This window comes from Maniola jurtina, chromosome 6 (genome assembly GCF_905333055.1).
Source record: "Maniola jurtina chromosome 6, ilManJurt1.1, whole genome shotgun sequence".
Classification (NCBI taxonomy): domain Eukaryota; kingdom Metazoa; phylum Arthropoda; class Insecta; order Lepidoptera; family Nymphalidae; genus Maniola; species Maniola jurtina.
In genome coordinates this window covers 451000-471996 of record NC_060034.1, presented here as the reverse complement: position 1 = coordinate 471996, position 20997 = coordinate 451000, and the positions used below count along the sequence as shown (strand labels likewise).

The window sequence follows — 20997 nt, the reverse complement described above, 5'->3', positions numbered from 1 at the left end:
TCCTAATACAATTTTAAAAACTGTAAAACCGTAGATTGCGGAAACCTAGATAGCCTAGAACTAGTCGACGAGAACTTTTACAACTTTTTTAAACCCCATTATAGCCTAGCGGTGCCATATGGCACCCAATTTCGTATGTTTAAATTATCGGGCCATGTCCTTGTAATAAGAGGTGAAGTCAAGTGGTTTGTTGTCAATGCCATGCTAGAGGGACATAGCCATTACTCCATTTACTTTGTTTTGTCCCATAAGCTTTTTGTGACCTTCACGAGCACCTGTAAATCAGTGATGTGAAATTGCTGCCAATAATGGATGCAACATTCAAGTAAGGGCATCATATTTTTTTTACTTTGAGTAATGTAATACTTTTATGCATTTACACTTGATGCCAAACCTTGCATTGACTTGTTCATATCATAAAACTGTCATATTTTGTTTTATTGTTTGGATTATGGCATGTCAAAAGATATGGATGCTGTACGGCACCGCTAGGTCATTATGTTGTCTTTTTATTATGTATACTAAAAATCTAATTTATGTCTTTTCTTTGGTTATTCTTATGTAATGGCTTTATTGTTTCAATGGAGATTGTACATTACATGAGGCACTTGCTATACTAGAAGAAGACGGAACTCAAGCCTCAATTGCTATAAATTGAAGCTCCAGACCCTATAATCCTATCTGACAAAGATGTCAAGATTTCATAAATAATCCCACCGGTCGGCAACTCAATTCTAGATGTGAAGTGGTGCTAGGCTCTACATCTGTTCATACCTATTTCAGTTCAAAAATACGCCACGAGGTGGTGGCCATCTATCAGCTTCAAACACCAAGCAAAAACATCTAAAAAATACTGGCAATCGGGTCTGACAGCATATGTTATGACAGCAGGAATCATTTATTGGTACCCAGCGAGTCATGTCACAAGTGTGGGTTACAGTATTGTCACAGTCAGACTAGACTACAGTGCAATAAATGCATCGTGGGGCTCTGTGCACCCTGCAACCTACAAGCTTCCTAGAAATAATATGTAATTTTATGGAAATATATGTAAATGATCATGTAATATATTGGATCTTTTAATCAATTTTGAACCTTGAACTATACAAGGGTTAATACCTTAATAATTCTTATCAAATTGTGGTAGAATATTTTGGTAACAATCAGAAATAAGAAATTTATGAGACATTTGAAAAGACACGGTAGGAGCCTAGCGGTGCCATGCAGCATCCATGGTTATTTCCAGAAGTAAGACTTGCACCAAAATTCTGATGATTAGATCTGACTAATAGGGTCCATAATAACAACATATCAATGAAAAACTAAATTCTGAGACCTTAAAATAATTCAGGCTATAATGGGTTAAGTCTCCACATCAAAAAAATATTAATTCAAAGTGTCAAGTTGAAATTAAGAAACCGGCAGAGAAGGCGCCGAGGCGTTTAGTTGCTTCAAAATGTATAATTTACAATACTCAAGTTACATAATTAATGCTAATAGATACACCACTCACTTTCTCAAAATCGATTTTATATTTGAAACTATAGGATTTCAAGAGCAGTTCGCATTTCAGAAATTAGTTTTTGTTTCATCAGCGTTGAAAATATTATAAGCAAGCAGTTTTTTTTTTTTTTAAATAAGTTCCCTATTCCTTCTTTGTCCAAATTATTCTGGCGTAAAAAAAACACAGTGAAGCGAATTGAAGCAAATGTACCTATATCTTTCTTGATAAGTCGAGGCTATTAGATATACAATTGATGAATTCCCTATTGACAAGTTTGCGTGGAAGCATCTGGCTTTCAGTTGCCCACAAGATGGTGTTGTGTATTGTAAAGTTGTTACATATTGTAACTTTTATGATTTGAGAAGAGCAACTGCTGAGTTTCTTGCCGGCTCTTTTCAGTAGAATCTGAGCTCTACAAATACTCTGACTCAAACTCTATTCAAAGCTTTACTCAAAGTTACTTACAAACTTTATTTTTCTTAATTGTTAAAGATATTATATTAAATATTTGGTAAGAAATCTACTCCAAACATTTGTTGTATTCGAGTGCTTAGATATTTTCATATAGGTAAAAGGTAGATTAGATAGGTATTAGGTAGGTACGTAATTCTCGTTTAGCTTATTGTGTTATACTTACGTTACAAAAATGTACAACATCATGGAATATGTTTTGGTCTGTATACTGCTGTTACGGATGGTTGCGAATGTTACCTTGGTCTAGGCCTGCCGTGGCATTGAACAAAAAACTATTATCAATTCTAAAATTCTGACAACAAAGTCTAAAATCGTTCAAATCATCCTAAGATTAATGCCCTACTATACAATTTTGCATTGGAAGTGAAAATCCTTATTTCAAGAGTCACAGAAGTGATATTACCTTAAAGTCTCGTGATGAAATTGATATGCATCTTCGTACTAACAGAACAAAGTTATTGCTGTGTATTATGCAATTGTGTTTGGTAAACATTCTTTACGATCTTTGCTCCACGATAATTCAAACTAATGTTATGAATGGGAAAGTTCTGTTTGGGTTAACGTGTTTTAGAAACAAGTATTATCCATGTCAGAGGAAATTATGTCAACAAGCGAAGATTCAAGGTTTATAAGAGTAAAAAACATTAAAACGAGCGAAAAGATGTCAGAAAACTGTAAGACAGGGAAACTACGAGATTATAGTAAACAGGGAAAAGCCGAGCCAAGAGCGAGCGTTTCCTGCGTGTGTTGTAAGGAATTAAATGTCACTCGCTTTTACGGTGAAGGAAAACATCGTGAGGAAGCCTAGATGCCTAACAGTTCTCTATAATGTTCTCAGAAGTGTATGAAGTCAGCTTCGAATCCGCAATTGGCCAGCGTGGCCAGCTATCGCCAAAACTCTCAGAGAGGTATTGATGCTGATGATTATGAAGAGCTTCTGGGTCAGTAGCATCACGAAAGCTTTAAAGGATATTATATGTATAGTCGTTTTGAAATAATACCTAGGTATATCAGTATGTTGCATTGTCGAATCACACTGTCCTTATAGTGTGCGGCTATCCGCCTGAATTCCTTTTTAAAATTGCTTTTCACTTCGGATTTGGGCTGACATTTTAATTTAACATGTAGGACGAGATGAGATTTCTGAGATGATGTCGAGGAAGAGGACATCTTATTTGATTGATAATCACGTAAGAAAAATAAGTTATCTCTGGATTTGTAAAGTTTCACTTAACAGATTTTGAAAAGACAGATTTTGAGACCACATACATGCAAAACATAGCCTGATGGGACAGAAATCCGACAAGACCGGAGAAAGATCAGGCGCGTGACTGACAGCTTTACGTGCTCTCGGGAGCATGGGGGTGGTAAAGCGCCTACTTCCTAACTCCAGGAAAAATCCAATAAGTACCTGTTTTTGGCCCGATACGGGAATCGAACCCAGAACCTCATCATCCGCAGTCGAACATGCTAATAACTAGACTAATGAGGCAGTTATTATGTAGCAGACACTCGGACAGTAATAAACACAGGTAGATAATAAAGATATAAATCAAAATCGCTTACCTCACATCCACCATCTAAATCCTACCAATACAAACTTATCGCCGCGAGACGCGAGACGCTTTTTAGGGTTCTGTACCTCAAAAGTAACGCTTATAGGACCACTTCGTTGTTTGATCTGTCTGTCAAGAGACCTATTATATAGGGTACTTCCTGTTGACCTAGAAACATGAAATTAGGCAGGTAGATAGGTCTTAAATAGCACAAGTAAAGAAAAAGCCGAAAACCGTGAATTTGTGGTTACATCGCAAAAAAATATTAAAATGTGTTCGTGAACAAATAAGTAAGTAGTATTTTTAATTTTCATAGTAAGATAACTATACCAAGTGGGATACCTAATGGGAGGGCTTTACCTGTACATTCTAAAACAGATTTTTATTTATTTTTAACCGACTTCAAAAAAAGGAGGAAATTCTCAATTCGTCGGAATCTTTTTTTATATGCATAATAGTTTTTGATTCATCGTGCAAATTGTCGGAAATAATACCCGAGTACGGAACCCTCGGTGCGCGAGTCTGACTCGCACTTGGCCAGTTTTTTTTCAAATAGGAAACGTTGATTATTCCCACCTAATGATCTCTTTCCTCATTACACAACGTATTCACATGGCGTACTGCCCGCCAGTCACTGGCTCGACACTTCGACAGCTGAGTTTATGTATCCGGCTGCTGATGATGATGCTGCGACGTTTCGTGTCATTCCACTTTCCATTTCATCCGGCTTTGGGATAGCTACCGGTTACTAGTAATCGGTGATTAGTAATCTGGTGGTTAAGACGGCGCGGCGGCCTCCTGTTTGGGCACCTCTAATTTTTCGGAGTTATATCACTTGCTTCAATGGTGAAGGAAAACATCGTGAGAACATCTGCATATCTGAGAGTTGTCCTTATTGGAATCTTAGAATAGAATTTATTATGCAATTGTGTTTGGTAAACATTCTTTACGATCTTTGCTCCACGATAATTCGAACTAATGTTATGAATGCGAAAGTTCCGTTTGGGTTAACGTGTTTTAGAAACAAGTATTATCCATGTCAGAGGAAATTATGTCAACAAGCGAAGATTCAAGGTTTATAAGAGTAAAAAACATTAAAACGAGCGAAAAGATGTCAGAAAACTGTAAGACAGGGAAACTACGAGATTATAGTAAACAGGGAAAAGCCGAGCCAAGAGCGAGCGTTTCCTGCGTGTGTTTTAAGGAATTAAATGTCACTCGCTTTTACGGTGAAGGAAAACATCGTGAGGAAGCCTAGATGCCTAACAGTTCCCTATAATGTTCTCAGAAGTGTATGAAGTCAGCTTCGAATCCGCAATTGGCCAGCGTGGCCAGCTATCGCCAAAACTCTCAGAGAGGTATTGATGCTGATGATTATGAAGAGCTTCTGGGTCAGCAGCATCAGGAAAGCTTTAAAGGATATTATATGTATAGTCGTTTTGAAATAATACCTAGGTATATCAGTATGTTGCATTGTCGAATCACACTGTCCTTATAGTGTGCGGCTATCCGCCTGAATTCCTTTTTAAAATTGCTTTTCACTTCGGATTTGGGCTGACATTTTAATTTAACATGTAGGACGAGATGAGATTTCTGAGATGATGTCGAGGAAGAGGACATCTTATTTGATTGATAATCACGTAAGAAAAATAAGTTATCTCTGGATTTGTAAAGTTTCACTTAACAGATTTTGAAAAGACAGATTTTGAGACCACATACATGCAAAACATAGCCTGATGGGACGGAAATCCGACAAGACCGGAGAAAGATCAGGCGCGTGACTGACAGCTTTACGTGCTCTCGGGAGCATGGGGGTGGTAAAGCGCCTACTTCCTAACTCCAGGAAAAATCCAATAAGTACCTGTTTTTGGCCCGATACGGGAATCGAACCCAGAACCTCATCATCCGCAGTCGAACATGCTAATAACTAGACTAATGAGGCAGTTATTATGTAGCAGACACTCGGACAGTAATAAACACAGGTAGATAATAAAGATATAAATCAAAATCGCTTACCTCACATGACACATCCACCATCTAAATCCTACCAATACAAACTTATCGCCGCGAGACGCGAGACGCTTTTTAGGGTTCTGTACCTCAAAAGTAACGCTTATAGGACCACTTCGTTGTTTGATCTGTCTGTCAAGAGACCTATTATATAGGGTACTTCCTGTTGACCTAGAAACATGAAATTAGGCAGGTAGATAGGTCTTAAATAGCACAAGTAAAGAAAAAGCCGAAAACCGTGAATTTGTGGTTACATCGCAAAAAAATATTAAAATGTGTTCGTGAACAAATAAGTAAGTAGTATTTTTAATTTTCATAGTAAGATAACTATACCAAGTGGGATACCTAATGGGAGGGCTTTACCTGTACATTCTAAAACAGATTTTTATTTATTTTTAACCGACTTCAAAAAAAGGAGGAAATTCTCAATTCGTCGGAATCTTTTTTTATATGCATAATAGTTTTTGATTCATCGTGCAAATTGTCGGAAATAATACCCGAGTACGGAACCCTCGGTGCGCGAGTCTGACTCGCACTTGGCCAGTTTTTTTTCAAATAGGAAACGTTGATTATTCCCACCTAATGATCTCTTTCCTCATTACACAACGTATTCACATGGCGTACTGCCCGCCAGTCACTGGCTCGACACTTCGACAGCTGAGTTTATGTATCCGGCTGCTGATGATGATGCTGCGACGTTTCGTGTCATTCCACTTTCCATTTCATCCGGCTTTGGGATAGCTACCGGTTACTAGTAATCGGTGATTAGTAATCTGGTGGTTAAGACGGCGCGGCGGCCTCCCGTTTGGGCACCACTAATTTTTCGGAGTTATATCACTTGCTTCAATGGTGAAGAAAAACATCGTGAGAACATCTGCATATCTGAGAGTTGTCCTTATTGGAATCTTAGAATAGAATTTATTCAAATGTATTTGTACAACTGCTTTGGAATCGTCAAAACTCAAAATAATTAATTAATAATTTAAATAATAAATTACCACTGTATCGGTAGCTAGGCCTAATATTCTCAAAGGTGGGTGCGAACTGAGAAGTCTACCAACCCGCATTTGGGCAGCGTGGTGGACTATGCTTAGCAATGAGGTGACAATGGGATGACGATGATGAATCTTTGAAAAATCTTGGCAAAAGTATCTTAAGATCTATCTATAACCATAAACCGAGCTTTAAACTCACAGAATCAGTAAACTATCAGTTCAGTAATAGTAAGTATTACACGAACCAAAAGTAAGACAGACAACAGTAAGCGTGCGGCGTAAGGACATTAGGGCGATTCGCCGCGGACGTCGCGTTGCGCCAGAACCAGTCGTCATGGCGGATCAAGCGGACAACCGACGGGGCAATGGATTATAATTCAATCGATCACCGTTATGGCATCTATATCTGAGCCACTACCTGACAGACAGACATCCCACTGCTAATACAAACTAAAAGTTTGCAGGATAGTTTGCTATGAAAGGCTGTATGGAAGACATTTTTTCGGACCCTGCAACTGAAATAATTTATTGTAGAATAATATAATAGTGAAAAGAACATAGCCATCGGTTTCAAGCGATATGCCTCCTCCGTGCCTCCCCGGGTGCGGTGGTATCCATGAGGATTTCCGCACGAAAAAAAAAAGGAATATAAGTTCGGGACGAGTATAAAACACATTTTATCTAATAGGATGAGACGTCATAGGATGAATACAGAACAACCCATAAATTTTTGAAATATCAATTTATTAAGTAAGTTAATGAAAATTAGGTAGGTATAATAATAACGGACTATTAAACGGACACTATTAAACAAACTTAAACCTAAATTAAAACTTTAAAAAAAAATTAAATTAAGTCTAAAACCTCATCAAGACCTCCACAGCGAGGCATTGTATCCAAGATGATCCATCATTACCCCCTTTGAATGGCCAAACTAATTCTTTGGCCAAGTTAGCTGCCAGCTACTTGGGCAAAGAGTTAGTTGTCATTGCTAAATAGGCTCTTATTTGCTATGAGGGCTCTTTCCGTCACTCGTTTAATACAATCGTAGTTCCAATTTCATTTGAATATTAAGCAACCAAAGTCCATAAAATTTTGCAGATATATTCTAGAAACTAATATCTATGTCTGTGGTTTTCCAGATTTCTGTTAAAATATTCGGTTTCAAACTTACGCGGTCTTAAAAATTTTCATACAAATCTTTGAGCCCCTGTAATTTTAAAACTACATATTTTTAGAAAAATCTAAAACACCACAGACAGATATTACTTTCTAGAATATGTCTGCAAAATTTCATGGACTTTGGTTGCTTAATATTCAAATGAAATTGGAACTACGATTGTATGAAACGAGTGACGGAGAGAGCCCTGTTAAAATGTTTTTCCAAACCAAATCTTCAACATTTTCAAGTTAGGTGTACGTATATCTTGAAACAGTTCAACTCATGGACGTCATCTCGAGCTAAACTTGTTCATATTATCTGCAAACATTATTGTGTACTTGAAAGTTGAAACAGCAGCACACAGTCCACGTCAGACATTAAGATAACCAGGTGCATCGTTGCTTCTCGATCGTATGCGATGCTCTTCATAACCGGGCGTTTGACCTCCATATCGCGTTATGTGGCATTTATTGAAATTATGTTCGCAAATGATCAAGACTGTTTCTGTACGTTATTTTATGTGGGCCATGTGCTCCCAACATACATGTAACATGGCTACACCTATTAATGCAGATGTATGTGTGCATGGAAAGCACTCTCTAATAATTTATTTTTGAATATATTTCAGCAAAAGCATAGAGCAAAAGCATCCGGTTCCTTAAATGTTTGATTTCTATACTTTAGGGATTTATAAGGCTATCATACCCGTACTTAGCTTAAAATGAACCTACCTAGGTATTTACTAATTGTGCAAAGTTATGTGTTAAATAAAAGATTTCGGTATCTTATTCAATCCGGGCATGCGCCCCTAACTTTTCGGATTAATAACAGCAAGGAAAACATCGTGAGGAAACAGGCATGCTTGAGGGTTCTCCATAATACTGTCAAAGGTGTGTGAAGTTAGCCAATTTACACTTGGCTTACGTGGTGTCCACTATATTTACTATACTCTATATAATATGTAAATAATGTAAGAAACAGACAATGTAAAAAATTTATTTAGATATTTATTTCCAGTAATATGGCTACGTGAACTAACGAAAAGCTCTCGTAATCCGTTAAGATTTTTCGTTGTGTTTATATGAATGTACGTATAAAGTTGTGTTTCTATTGTTGACAGCGTTGCCAGAATGTTACTTTTGTAACATTTTACGTTACTTTTGACCCCCTCATGTTTCTTCCATGTTACACGACTCAAAATGTTACTTTACGTTACTTTTAGCACTTTATCAAAATATTCAAATTTTTCCCAGCAAACCAAAAATAATTGTGAAACGGAACGCATCCAAAAAAGTTTTCGTTTGTCGTAATTGACCCATTTTAGGTTTATTTCACTTTCTTTAAGTTATTGGTCTATGTTCACTTTGTTTTGTAATTACTCTGTGATTAGAAAAGTGTTTTGTTTGTATTTTTTCTGTAACTCAACTTTGTTGGTTGGATAAAGTTATTCGTTCGGGTCTGCCCGCGAAATTCAAATTTATTTTGGTTTTTCGCAATTTGTAAACTAATACGACAACATAGGTTTGTGGCACTTTAATTGCGCCAATGGCAGTATCATCCTCACAGTTTTATATCAAATATTTACTTGAAAAGGTCCAGTTTAAGAAATAAGCTCTAGTATCGACTAATTTGTGAGAATAATCGATACTAGAGCTAATTTCTTAAACTGGACCCTTTCGAGTAAAGATTTTTATATAAACCTGTGAGGATAATACTGCGATTGTCGCAATTAAAATACCACAAACCTATGTTGTCGTATTAGTTTACAAATTGCGAAAAACCAAAATAAATTTGAATTTCGCAAAAAATCGGGGCACGCCCGTCGCTTCCACCTTAAGCTTAACTAATGGGACAGAAAGCTGTTTAAATTTTTGTATAATAAAGTGCCATATTAACCTGTGTACCTTATTATTCTCATTTTCCACATAAAATAAGAAAATGTTACTTTTCTCGTGAAAATGTTACATTTTAAGCTGTCTCATGTTACAATTGACTATCTGCCACTGGCAACACTGATTGTTGACGATTGTTGAACGTAAACGACTTCGAGAATATTTAAATATTATTTTTTTTTACTTTTAATTTAGATTTAAGTTTATTTTATAGATGTGTCAATCAATTACTTTACCTAATTCTATATGTTGATAAGTACTAATAAAAACTAAATTAAAATCTTCGAAAACGGAGAAGCTTCTCAACTGGGCGCATATTTTTACATTTTGCTAAGCCTTGTATTTTGACCTGCAGGCCATCCAGTGGCTGTCGCCCATCGGAGGAGGCGGTGTGGTGCGGAGCGGGCGCGGGCGTGTCGGGCGCGCGCGCGCTGCGCGTGCGCGTGGCGGGCGCGGCGGCCGCGCACGCGCGCCGCCTGTCGCCGCCGCCGCACGCGCACCGCGCCACCACGCCGCCGCCGCCCACTGAACCGCCTAATAAACGTAGGTTGTTTTTTAAATAGTTTTAAATACCATCAAAAATTGCGGTTCTGTCAGATTTCGAACCTGCGTCTCCCCTGGGCTTCACCCGTCTTTGACCAATAAGTTAATTATTAAACGTAGGTAAAATTATGAAACAAAGCAAAACAAGTCGTTCTTAAAAAAATTAAAAATCCCGTAGGTAATCTTCAATTTTCCGGGATAAAATGCACCCATGTCACTCACTAGATCTTTAAGTAGGCACCTATGACCTATATGTATAACTACGAGTAAGCACATTTATCCAAAAAAGCACGTCGATACCTACGTTGTTCCATTGCGGCGTGATTGAAGGATAAACCAACAAACGAAACACACTTTCACAGCAATGTAGAAGCTATTGTAGATGCTTCCCAAGCTAAAAGTTGCATTTCAATGAAAATCGATGTTTTCTATCTCGCATCGTGGAAAACTGGCTGTTTTTATCTTAAATTGCAATCGAGAAGCGCAAGTGAATTCATTCGCTCAATTGGTTTAGTGGGAAACAATACAAGTGTAGACGGTTTTATGTAATTGAAAGTGATCAATTAAATGCACTTTTTAACCCCCGACCCAAAAAGAGGGGTGTTATAAGTTTGACGTGTGTATCTGTGTCTCTGTGTATCTGTGTATCTGTCTGTGGCATCGTAGCGCCTAAACGAATGAACCGATTTTAATTTAGTTTTTTTTTGTTTGAAAGGTGGCTTAATCGAGAGTGTTCTTAGCTATAATTTAAAAAAATTGGTTCAGCCGTTTAAGAGGTATCAGCTCTTTTCTAGTTTTCTTGTAGAAAAGAAGGTTAGATAACCGTTAGGTTCATAATATTATGTCAATAGACAAATGTCAAGCTGTCAAGATGGACGTTGCCTAAATACATAATTATTTATTTGAAAATGATGTTTTGGAAAACTCAAATACTTTGGATGGTCGGGGGTGTTATAAATTTTTAATTTACACTTGTCCAACAGATGTTTTTGCAAAAGACGTCACTTTGTGAACGTTGACTGCCAGCGGTCTAGAGTTCCGAGTTCCGCACACAGTAACAAATTCATATACTTACCTGTACTATTATCTATTCTAAGTCCATACTAAGTAATTTTATAAAGCGAAAGTGTGTCTGTATGTCTGTTACTTTTTCACGGCCCATCCGCTTAACCAATTTTGACATTTGCTGGGATCCCGGAGACAGACGAAGGCTACTTCCTCCGCTTCCGTTCCTCACTCCTTCCCATGCCATACCTACGGGTAGTGTGTGGACGGGGGGTTACGGACCTGCCTTTACTACAGAGGAAACAAAATTACTCTATTATATCACACTATAATCACACTAATTATAATTATAAAGGCGAAAGTTTGTATGTGTGAATGTATGCTTGTTAATCCTTCACGCAAAACTAATAGACGGATTTGGCTGAAATTTGGAATGGAGATAGATAATATCCTGGATTAGCACATAAGCTACTTTTATCCCGGAAAATCGAAGTATTCCCATGAGATTTTTAAAACCCTATATCCATGGGAATGAAGTCGCGGTGCCTACTTACTTCCCTATAAGATATCGATCGCCCATATAGGGAGTCGTTCATAAGTATAAATCGTAACAGACAGCCCGACTAATCAAGAGAACTAAAATACACTCTTGTTTCAAAGATTAGATTGGCCGGTTAATCGATATTGAACTGTTTATTGATCGTCTAAGGCCTCCCACAGACTAGAAAACTTTTGAATGGACGATAGTATTTAGTCACAACACATTTACATTTTTTTGACAACGAATTTTGCTTTTTATGAACCTACATATTGCTTTGTGAGTTTCTTTATTTCACTATAACTTCTAAATGCCAGAACCGATTTAATTGTGCCCATGGGGTATCGTTAAAGTTCTTACATTATACATAGTGACATTGCCTAATATTTTTTTAGCAACGGATTGAAGTGAATTTTTGCATGGGTATACCTAGTTAAAGACCTAGAGAGGGTCATAAGCTACTTTTTATCTAGGAAAATAATGAGTTCCCGTGGGATTTCAAAAACCTAAATCCACGCGGACGTAGTCACAAGCATCAGCTAGTGGTGGAATAAAGAAATTCATAATACATACATGCATTCAATATTAAGGTCGATCCAAAGTCTGCAGTTTGTGAGGGCCCTAGAAGGTCCTGTCGATTACAGTTTTACGAGTGCTTTATTATACGCGTCATGCTGTGCATAAGGAATGGTTATACGACCTAGGACTAGTATGTAAACACTAAATAATGCCTACTAGCCTGCCATGATAATAATAATCATTATTATCATGTACCTACAGTTTACAGTCTCATAAAATCTAGCTTGATTATGTCTAGGTCTAGAATTAAGTATCGGTCTAGGTGTAGAATTAAGTATTTTCCTAGGCGCATAGCAAAGTTGACAACCTGAAATAAATTGGTAGGTAGGTACTATAAAATTTTAATGGTCTGTCTATTACCACAGTTATTAGCTTTTCATATGCTTTCACGGCCTATCCGCTAAGCTGGTTTTTACCCGACTACGGCAAAGCCAAAAGGAAGGGTTTTGATTTTAGCAGTCTACTTATGTATGTTTGTGTCAGATTCTGTATATTCCACGTAGCGTCTTATTTACTGGAACGATTTTGATGAATGAGGTGTCAATGGATTCGTTGTTATGGTCCGGGTGGTATAGGCTACATTTAATGCGAAAAAAATCGACCTGACGGATGATACATCCAAAAAAACATATAAAAAACCGACTTCCAAAACCACTACAAAGAAAAAATAATAATTTTTGTTTCCATACGTGTATAATGTACATTATGTATGTTGAAGTCGGCGAGCTTCACGCTTAGATATCCAATTTCTTTTATCATGGAGCTGCCCGACTTCCTAATATATGCACAAAATAAGCTGTTTATTCCTTGCGCAAAACTGAATAAGTAAGTCTTAACACGATTTTTTATTGAAAATGTTACAACTTACAATAAAACTAAAAGTTTGCCTTATAATAATAATCACTCTACAAATCAGGCCCGCGTGGAATGGTGCCAAGAATATTGGTGCATTTCTTCACTGGACAGCCAGGCTGACCATTTAGGCAAAAAAAAGACCCAGTCCTGCTGTCACCAGATGAGACAAATATCCATCATTCCGACTAATTTCTACCAGCTCTATGAGCGCAGGTATATCTATGGTGACAACAGCTCTTTCGATAGTATCATTGGAGCTCACAAAACTCACGAAGTTCGTTTTCCTTGCAGCAAATATCGAAGAGCAACCACCCACGTCCCCCGACAACCCCAGCGCGGCGCAGCTGAAGCCAGTCAGTGCGGTGTCGCAGATCACTGTAGCCAGCGCGCCCGTGCGGAGCGCTCCCGTACAGAGCAGCTTTGCGTTGGAGAGACGGGCGAAGCATGAGCATCGACCTGTTGAAACTGCGCCTGTGCAGGTTAGTCACAGCAAATATCGAAGAGCAACCACCCACGTCCCCCGACAACCCAAGCGCGGCGCAGCTGAAGCCAGTCAGTGCGGTGTCGCAGATCACCGTAGCCAGCGCGCCCGTGCGGAGCGCTCCCGTACAGAGCAGCTTTGCGTTGGAGAGACGGGCGAAGCATGAGCATCGACCTGTTGAAACTGCGCCTGTGCAGGTTAGTCACAGCAAATATCGAAGAGCAACCACCCACGTCCCCCGACAACCCAAGCGCGGCGCAGCTGAAGCCAGTCAGTGCGGTGTCGCAGATCACCGTAGCCAGCGCGCCCGTGTGGAGCGCTCCCGTACAGAGCAGCTTTGCGTTGGAGAGACGGGCGAAGCATGAGCATCGACCTGTTGAAACTGCGCCTGTGCAGGTTAGTCACAGCAAATATCGAAGAGCAACCACCCACGTCCCCCGACAACCCAAGCGCGGCGCAGCTGAAGCCAGTCAGTGCGGTGTCGCAGATCACCGTAGCCAGCGCGCCCGTGCGGAGCAGCTTTGCGTTGGAGAGACGGGCGAAGCATGAGCATCGACCTGTTGAAACTGCGCCTGTGCAGGTTAGTCACAGCAAATATCGAAGAGCAACCACCCACGTCCCCCGACAACCCAAGCGCGGCGCAGCTGAAGCCAGTCAGTGCGGTGTCGCAGATCACCGTAGCCAGCGCGCCCGTGCGGAGCGCTCCCGTACAGAGCAGCTTTGCGTTGGAGAGACGGGCGAAGCATGAGCATCGACCTGTTGAAACTGCGCCTGTGCAGGTTAGTCACAGCAAATATCGAAGAGCAACCACCCACGTCCCCCGACAACCCAAGCGCGGCGCAGCTGAAGCCAGTCAGTGCGGTGTCGCAGATCACCGTAGCCAGCGCGCCCGTGTGGAGCGCTCCCGTACAGAGCAGCTTTGCGTTGGAGAGACGGGCGAAGCATGAGCATCGACCTTTTTTTTTTTTTTTTTTCTTATACAGCAGGGGAAATCCTCATGGACACCCACTGGGTAGTGCCGGACTCTTACCGGCTAAAACCCCTGCTGTCTCCTTGTTGGCTGTGTGCCCGCCTCGCAGCCTAAAACACAGCACAACACTTTGCCCCTTCATCTACTTCTTTCCCTCCTTTTCTCTTCTTCCTCCTTTTCCTTCATGATTACTTCGGCGTACTTTGCAACAGCAATCCAATTCTCTTCTTTTGCTAGCATCTTTTTAACTACATTTTCTTCTGTAATGTCTCCTATTTTATTCACCAGTTTTTCTCTTTCCGTCTTCCACTTCGCACAGACAAATATGGTGTGCATGGCGTTATCTACTTCGCTGCAGTAAAAACATGTATCGTGTTGACTCTTTCCGATACGTACGAGGAAGTCCATAAAAACCCCGTCCCCTGTTAAAAATTGCGTCAATCGGTAAGATAGTCGGCCATGTTGTCTGTTAGTCCATTCTTCCAGACTCGGAATGAGGCAATGTGTCCATCTCCCTTTAATCGAGTTATCCCATTCTTTTTGCCATCTTGCGAGGGTTTCCTTTTTCGCGGCTCTAATTTGTTCGGGGTTTTTGGTGTTTCTTGTCTCCGTTCTCTCCAGAGCCAGTAGGTGGATGGGTGTTAAGTTCGCCAGTACCAGCGCTGCATCCGTGGATACCGTTTTATAGGCAGAGCACACTCGGAGCGCCAGCACACGTTGTGCTTTTAGTATTTGCCTTTTGTGCACTGCGTACTTCATTGCTGGTTCCCACACAGGAGCAGCATATAGTATTATCGACTGGGTAGCCATTGCCAGTGTTCTTCTTTTGTTGTCACTTGGGCCCTTCGTGTTAAGGAGTAACTTACATAGGGCCCCTGCGGTCCTAGAAGCCTTCGCACAGACAGATTTTATGTGCGGGCCGAAGTTTAACCCCCAGTCCAGCTTGACTCCTAAATACGTAACACTGGATGATGGGACTACCACTGTTCCTCCACAGTCAAAATGTATGCTATGAGCATTTTTCCTCCTATTGAAGATGATGGCTTCTGTTTTTTCTGGTGCGATCTCCAGTTTATTCTGTCGCATCCACAGGTCGACAGCATGTAGTGTCTCATTTGCTTTTACCACCATCTCAAATGCATCATTCGCGGTCACCGAAATCGCCAGATCATCCGCGTAGCACACCAGCTTAACTCCTTCCGGGACATCCATATTCATTACGTCATCGTAAAGGATATTCCACAAGGTGGGGCCTAACACTGATCCTTGTGGCACTCCACCAGTGACCTCTACCCTGACTTTACTGTCCAGTTGGATGTGGCGGTTTATAAAATAGTCCACAATTACATTGGTTATGTATTTATTTATTTTCCGAGCCCTTAGATTCTGAATTATAATCGACCATGTCGCCGTATTAAAAGCATTTCGAACGTCGATCAGAATTAGGGAATTCCATAAATTTTTATGCTTAGCTTCTTTTGCTGCACGGATTACCTCTTCAACAGCGTCAACAGTTGTTCTGCCGGGTCTGAAGCCGTACTGATTCTTGTGCAATCCACCGCTTTTTTCTATCTCCTGAGTTAGCCGGATATTCACTAGTCTCTCATATGTCTTTGCAATTACATTTATTAAGCAGATGGGTCTATACTTCGTATGTTCGTTCTGAGATTTTTTAGGTTTATCAATCAGTACGAGCTTTGCAATTTTATAGCTATCAGGAAAGCTTCCTTGTTCTAATAGTTTGTTAAAAAGGCAGGTGAAGTATTCTAAGTTATTACAGATAGCCGACTTCACTACTTCTGCAGGTATAGCATCTGGTCCTGGGGCCTTATTTATTTTAATTTTTTTGGCGCTATCACTTGTTTCATCCTGGGTAAAAGCAACGCTTTGAAAGTCTACATTTTGGATCACTTCTTTTGTCGGGCTAGTCGCATATACAGAGGTTATGAATAGGCTCTTGAAGATGTCCTTTTTTTGTTCTATAGATAGACAAACTTTTGGATTTGGGATCTGCATTTGGGTTTTCACAATTTTGTATGCGTCGCCATATATGTCAGATTCAAGCCCTCTGCACATATTGTCCCAAGCTGTCGCTTTTGCTACCGCTATGAACTTTTTTAACTCTTTTTTAGAGATTCTATATTCTTCTTTCAGTATTACTCTTTCATTTGGAATTCTACATTTTTGAAATTGCCTTCTTTTCTGCCTTGTCTCTTTAATTTTTTTCTGTGCACTCTCATTCCACCAGTATGGGAGCATGTAGTCATCGTCACATTTTATGCGAGGTGTACTAATTTTGTATGCATTGCTTAAAGCTTTTTCACATTGTACATAGTTCATTTCTCCCTTTTCTATCTCACTCCTAAAGTTTTTATTGAATTTTTCTAGATTTGTCTTTCCATATTTAAACTTAGGTTTGCTCCCTCTTCTTGTCCTGTGTATGTCAGTTAAGATAAATTTGTGATCGCTCATAGATTCTTCCTCTAGAACAGACCACAGTATTTTTTCTTTTGTAGGCATTCCACTAGTAATTGTGACATCTATGAAAGAGTTTCCATTCTGTCTAACACAGGTGGGCTGCTTGCCATCATTTAGGACAACTAGGTCCAGTCTATATATCCATTCGAGCAGTTCCTCTCCTTTTTTATTTGTGTGCGTTCCGCCCCAGCAGGGATGCTTTGCATTAAGATCTCCTGTTATAAAAATTCTCTTACTTTTCCCGTGTACTTCTAGTATGTCCTGTTCAATTTTACCAAGGTGGTTTTTAAAATCCTCTAGTGAACATTTGTTCGGGCTCATATATACGCTGTATAGTGCAATGTCCGCAGTCTCTATACACACAAAGCAATCTGCAGAGCGGAAAGATCTGACCTGGTATGTCTTGCTAAAATTTAGAATCATTGTATCACCGTTGGTATCACTATAACTATGCTTTCCTTTAAGCTTGCACTTATTTACATTTGGTTCACTGATAGCGATGAAGTCGCATTTCCTCTCAGCTGCAACTACATTAGCCATATCGTGTGCGCTGATACTCCTGTTTGCATTTATCTGGAGGACTGTGAACGTGGAATATTTTTGTTTCTCCGGCCTATGTAGCTCTTTGCCAGTCTTAGGGCTTTTTGGAAAGCTCTACACGTACCACTTCCGGCTCTGTGACCTTGTTCCTCACAATTTGGACAAAATGATTCCTCGTTGCAGTCTTTTGCTTTGTGACCATCTTTGGTGCATTTCAGGCATTTCTCACTCCTATCTTCTCCTCTGCATTGGGCTGCCTTGTGATCATACGCCCAGCAGCGGTAGCATCTTAGTACTTCGATTCTCTCTTGTAATTGGCATATATTTAATCCTACTCTTAGTTTCTCTAACTGTAAGAACCTTTTGCAATCTGCCTCTTCCATCCAAATTGTGGCTATTTGGTTTCCATTTTTCATTGGGCGTAGTGCTTTGACTTCTAATTGATCCTGATTGTTAATTAAGCTTGTATTCAGTATTGCTATCTTTATGTCTTCTTCTTCTGTGGTTGCATCAACCTCTTTTATATGTAGGAACTTTCGTTTCATCCTTTTATGCACCGTTACCTTGCAGTTCTCCGTTAGCTTATTAATAACGTCGTCCTTATCCGCAGTTTCAGAGATCTTAACTAGAACCTTTCCCGAATTTGTCTTTTTAACTCCTTTTATATGTTCTAGAGTATCACTGTCCTTTAGGCCATCTTTGAGTTTTTTGACTGTGTCAGCGTAGGTGGTTTCTTCGTTTTCTATTACTATAATGTTATTGTCCTCTGCATTTCTCTTCCTCACTTTGTGCTCATTCTTTTCCTTTCTTATTCTCAGCATTAGTCTGAACTCTGATCCTTGAAATGTGGCCTCCAGTATTTTTTTCATATTTCCTGCTTTTATTTTTTGGGGAGCCACAACTGTTATTCTCCGTGTCTCGTATTCTTCGCTCAGTTTTCTTAACTCCTGGCACAGTTGAAAAACATCGCGTTGGGTTTGGTCGTCTTGTTTTGATGGGTCGTAGAAGAAAGCAATAATATTCTTTTCTTTTGCAAAATTGCTTTCTTTAGTTTTATATATAGTGTGTTGCTTAATGCTAGTATAGCTTCCACCATTGCATACTATCTTTTCTACCTCCAGCAGTTCCGGATGTCTATTTAGAATTCTTTTCCCTATTCTAGTCTGTCTTTCTTTATTTTCATCGCAGAAATATACAACGTTTTCAAATGTGTTATTAAACAAGTCCCCGTGATCGGTCTGAACAGTTTTAAAGCTATCCTCACTCCAGTCTTGTTCAATAACCTCGGCAAGTTCTTCATAGTTGTTTATTTTTGACTTGTTTAAATTAAATTTATCCTCCTGTAGAGAGCATTTATAGCAGTTATATTCTTTATCCCCTCTGTTATTTTCTATACCTTGGAATCTCATTTCATATGCTGTCCGGAGTTCTTGCAGTTCGTTTTCTAGTTTAACGTATCTGGACTCTTGTGTCTCTCTATACTCCTGTAGTTCTTTCTGTAATTCTTGGATTCTATACGTGTCATGTTTATGTCTTGTGATCGCCTGGTTAACCAGGCTCCCAATCTCCATAGCGAACTTCTTGATTTCTTTATGAACATTTTTGTTGTCTTTTGTAAAATGATTAAGTGCGTCGCTTCTTGCCTTCAGTTTAGTTAGTTCTATCGAAGGTTGAATTTCTCTCAGTTGTAGTGTGATGGGGCTTGACAATTTCTTCCTTTTCTTTGGTCGGTCTTCTGTCGTTGGGGTTTCTTTTCTTGAATCTATATCCTTTTGTTCTTCCGTGTCTTCGATTTGATCTTCCTCTGATGGCTGACTCATTAGTTTTTCGCTTCCTGGTGGCGTTCTCCTGATAGAGTCTCTTCTTGCGAACGGGTTTATGAGCTCTTCTAGTTTTTTCTGCTTTTCATCCCACGTGTCTGTATTATTACCTCCTTGTGTAAAGCGATAGTTGCCCTCCCCAGAAACGGCAGGGCTGACTGAACTAGGTTCAGTGTGGGATTCTCCGCAGGGTGAACCAGCTGCGGTACCCACCTGGGGTATATTAACTTTACTATTCGCTTTCATCTTTTGCTGGACCACAGCTTGCTTTTTCTGTCGGGGTGAAGTCCCCTAGGCCGCGTCTTGCAAGACTAAAGGCACGCCCATGCCTTCTGGTTTTGGTTCGCGCCGGGTATTTGATTTCCCCGGTACCACCCATATCTGGGAAGCATTCCCCTATCCACCACCCAGGGGACGCGCCCGATGGAAGATCCAGCAACTCCGCACGGGATGAGCATCGACCTGTTGAAACTGCGCCTGTGCAGGTTAGTCACAGCAAATATCGAAGAGCAACCACCCACGTCCCCCGACAACCCAAGCGCGGCGCAGCTGAAGCCAGTCAGTGCGGTGTCGCAGATCACCGTAGCCAGCGCGCCCGTGCGGAGCGCTCCCGTACAGAGCAGCTTTGCGTTGGAGAGACGGGCGAAGCATGAGCATCGACCTGTTGAAACTGCGCCTGTGCAGGTTAGTCACAGCAAATATCGAAGAGCAACCACCCACGTCCCCCGACAACCCAAGCGCGGCGCAGCTGAAGCCAGTCAGTGCGGTGTCGCAGATCACCGTAGCCAGCGCGCCCGTGCGGAGCGCTCCCGTACAGAGCAGCTTTGCGTTGGAGAGACGGGCGAAGCATGAGCATCGACCTGTTGAAACTGCGCCTGTGCAGGTTAGTCACAGCAAATATCGAAGAGCAACCACCCACGTCCCCCGACAACCCAAGCGCGGCGCAGCTGAAGCCAGTCAGTGCGGTGTCGCAGATCACCGTAGCCAGCGCGCCCGTGCGGAGCGCTCCCGTACAGAGCAGCTTTGCGTTGGAGAGACGGGCGAAGCATGAGCATCGACCTGTTGAAACTGCGCCTGTGCAGGTTAGTCACAGCAAATATCGAAGAGCAACCACCCACGTCCCCCGACAACCCAAGCGCGGCGCAGCTGAAGCCAGTCAGTGCGGTGTCGCAGATCACCGTAGCCAGCGCGCCCGTGCGGAGCGCTCCCGTACAGAGCAGCTTTGCGTTGGAGAGACGGGCGAAGCATGAGCATCGACCTGTTGAAACTGCGCCTGTGCAGGTTAGTCACAGCAAATATCGAAGAGCAACCACCCACGTCCCCCGACAACCCAAGCGCGGCGCAGCTGAAGCCAGTCAGTGCGGTGTCGCAGATCACCGTAGCCAGCGTGCCCGTGCGAAGCGCTCCCGTACAGAGTTGCGCTGGAGAGACGAGTGAAGCATGAGCATCAACTTGTTGAAACTGAGAAGAACAACCACCTACGTCCCCCGACAACCCCTGCGCAGCTGAAATAGCCAGCGACGGGTTAAAAATGATGATGATGCATACTTATTAAAAATATGATAGCTTCTCCTTGGCATCATAGAAATAGAACA

General features: G+C 40.9%; 1 protein-coding gene across 4 annotated transcripts in view; it reads left to right on the top strand.

Moving 5' to 3' along the window:
- Positions 1-20997, top strand: part of LOC123865953 (ankyrin repeat and BTB/POZ domain-containing protein 2) — a 44672-nt gene that overhangs the window by 3165 nt on the left and 20510 nt on the right. For 2 of the 4 annotated variants that reach the window (XM_045907186.1, XM_045907185.1), the window contains exon 1: positions 19901-20683. In XM_045907186.1, coding sequence (XP_045763142.1) covers positions 20450-20683 — 234 coding nt within the window. In that variant the 5' untranslated portion in view covers positions 19901-20449. The other 2 variants (XM_045907189.1, XM_045907187.1) reach the window with 2 other exon arrangements.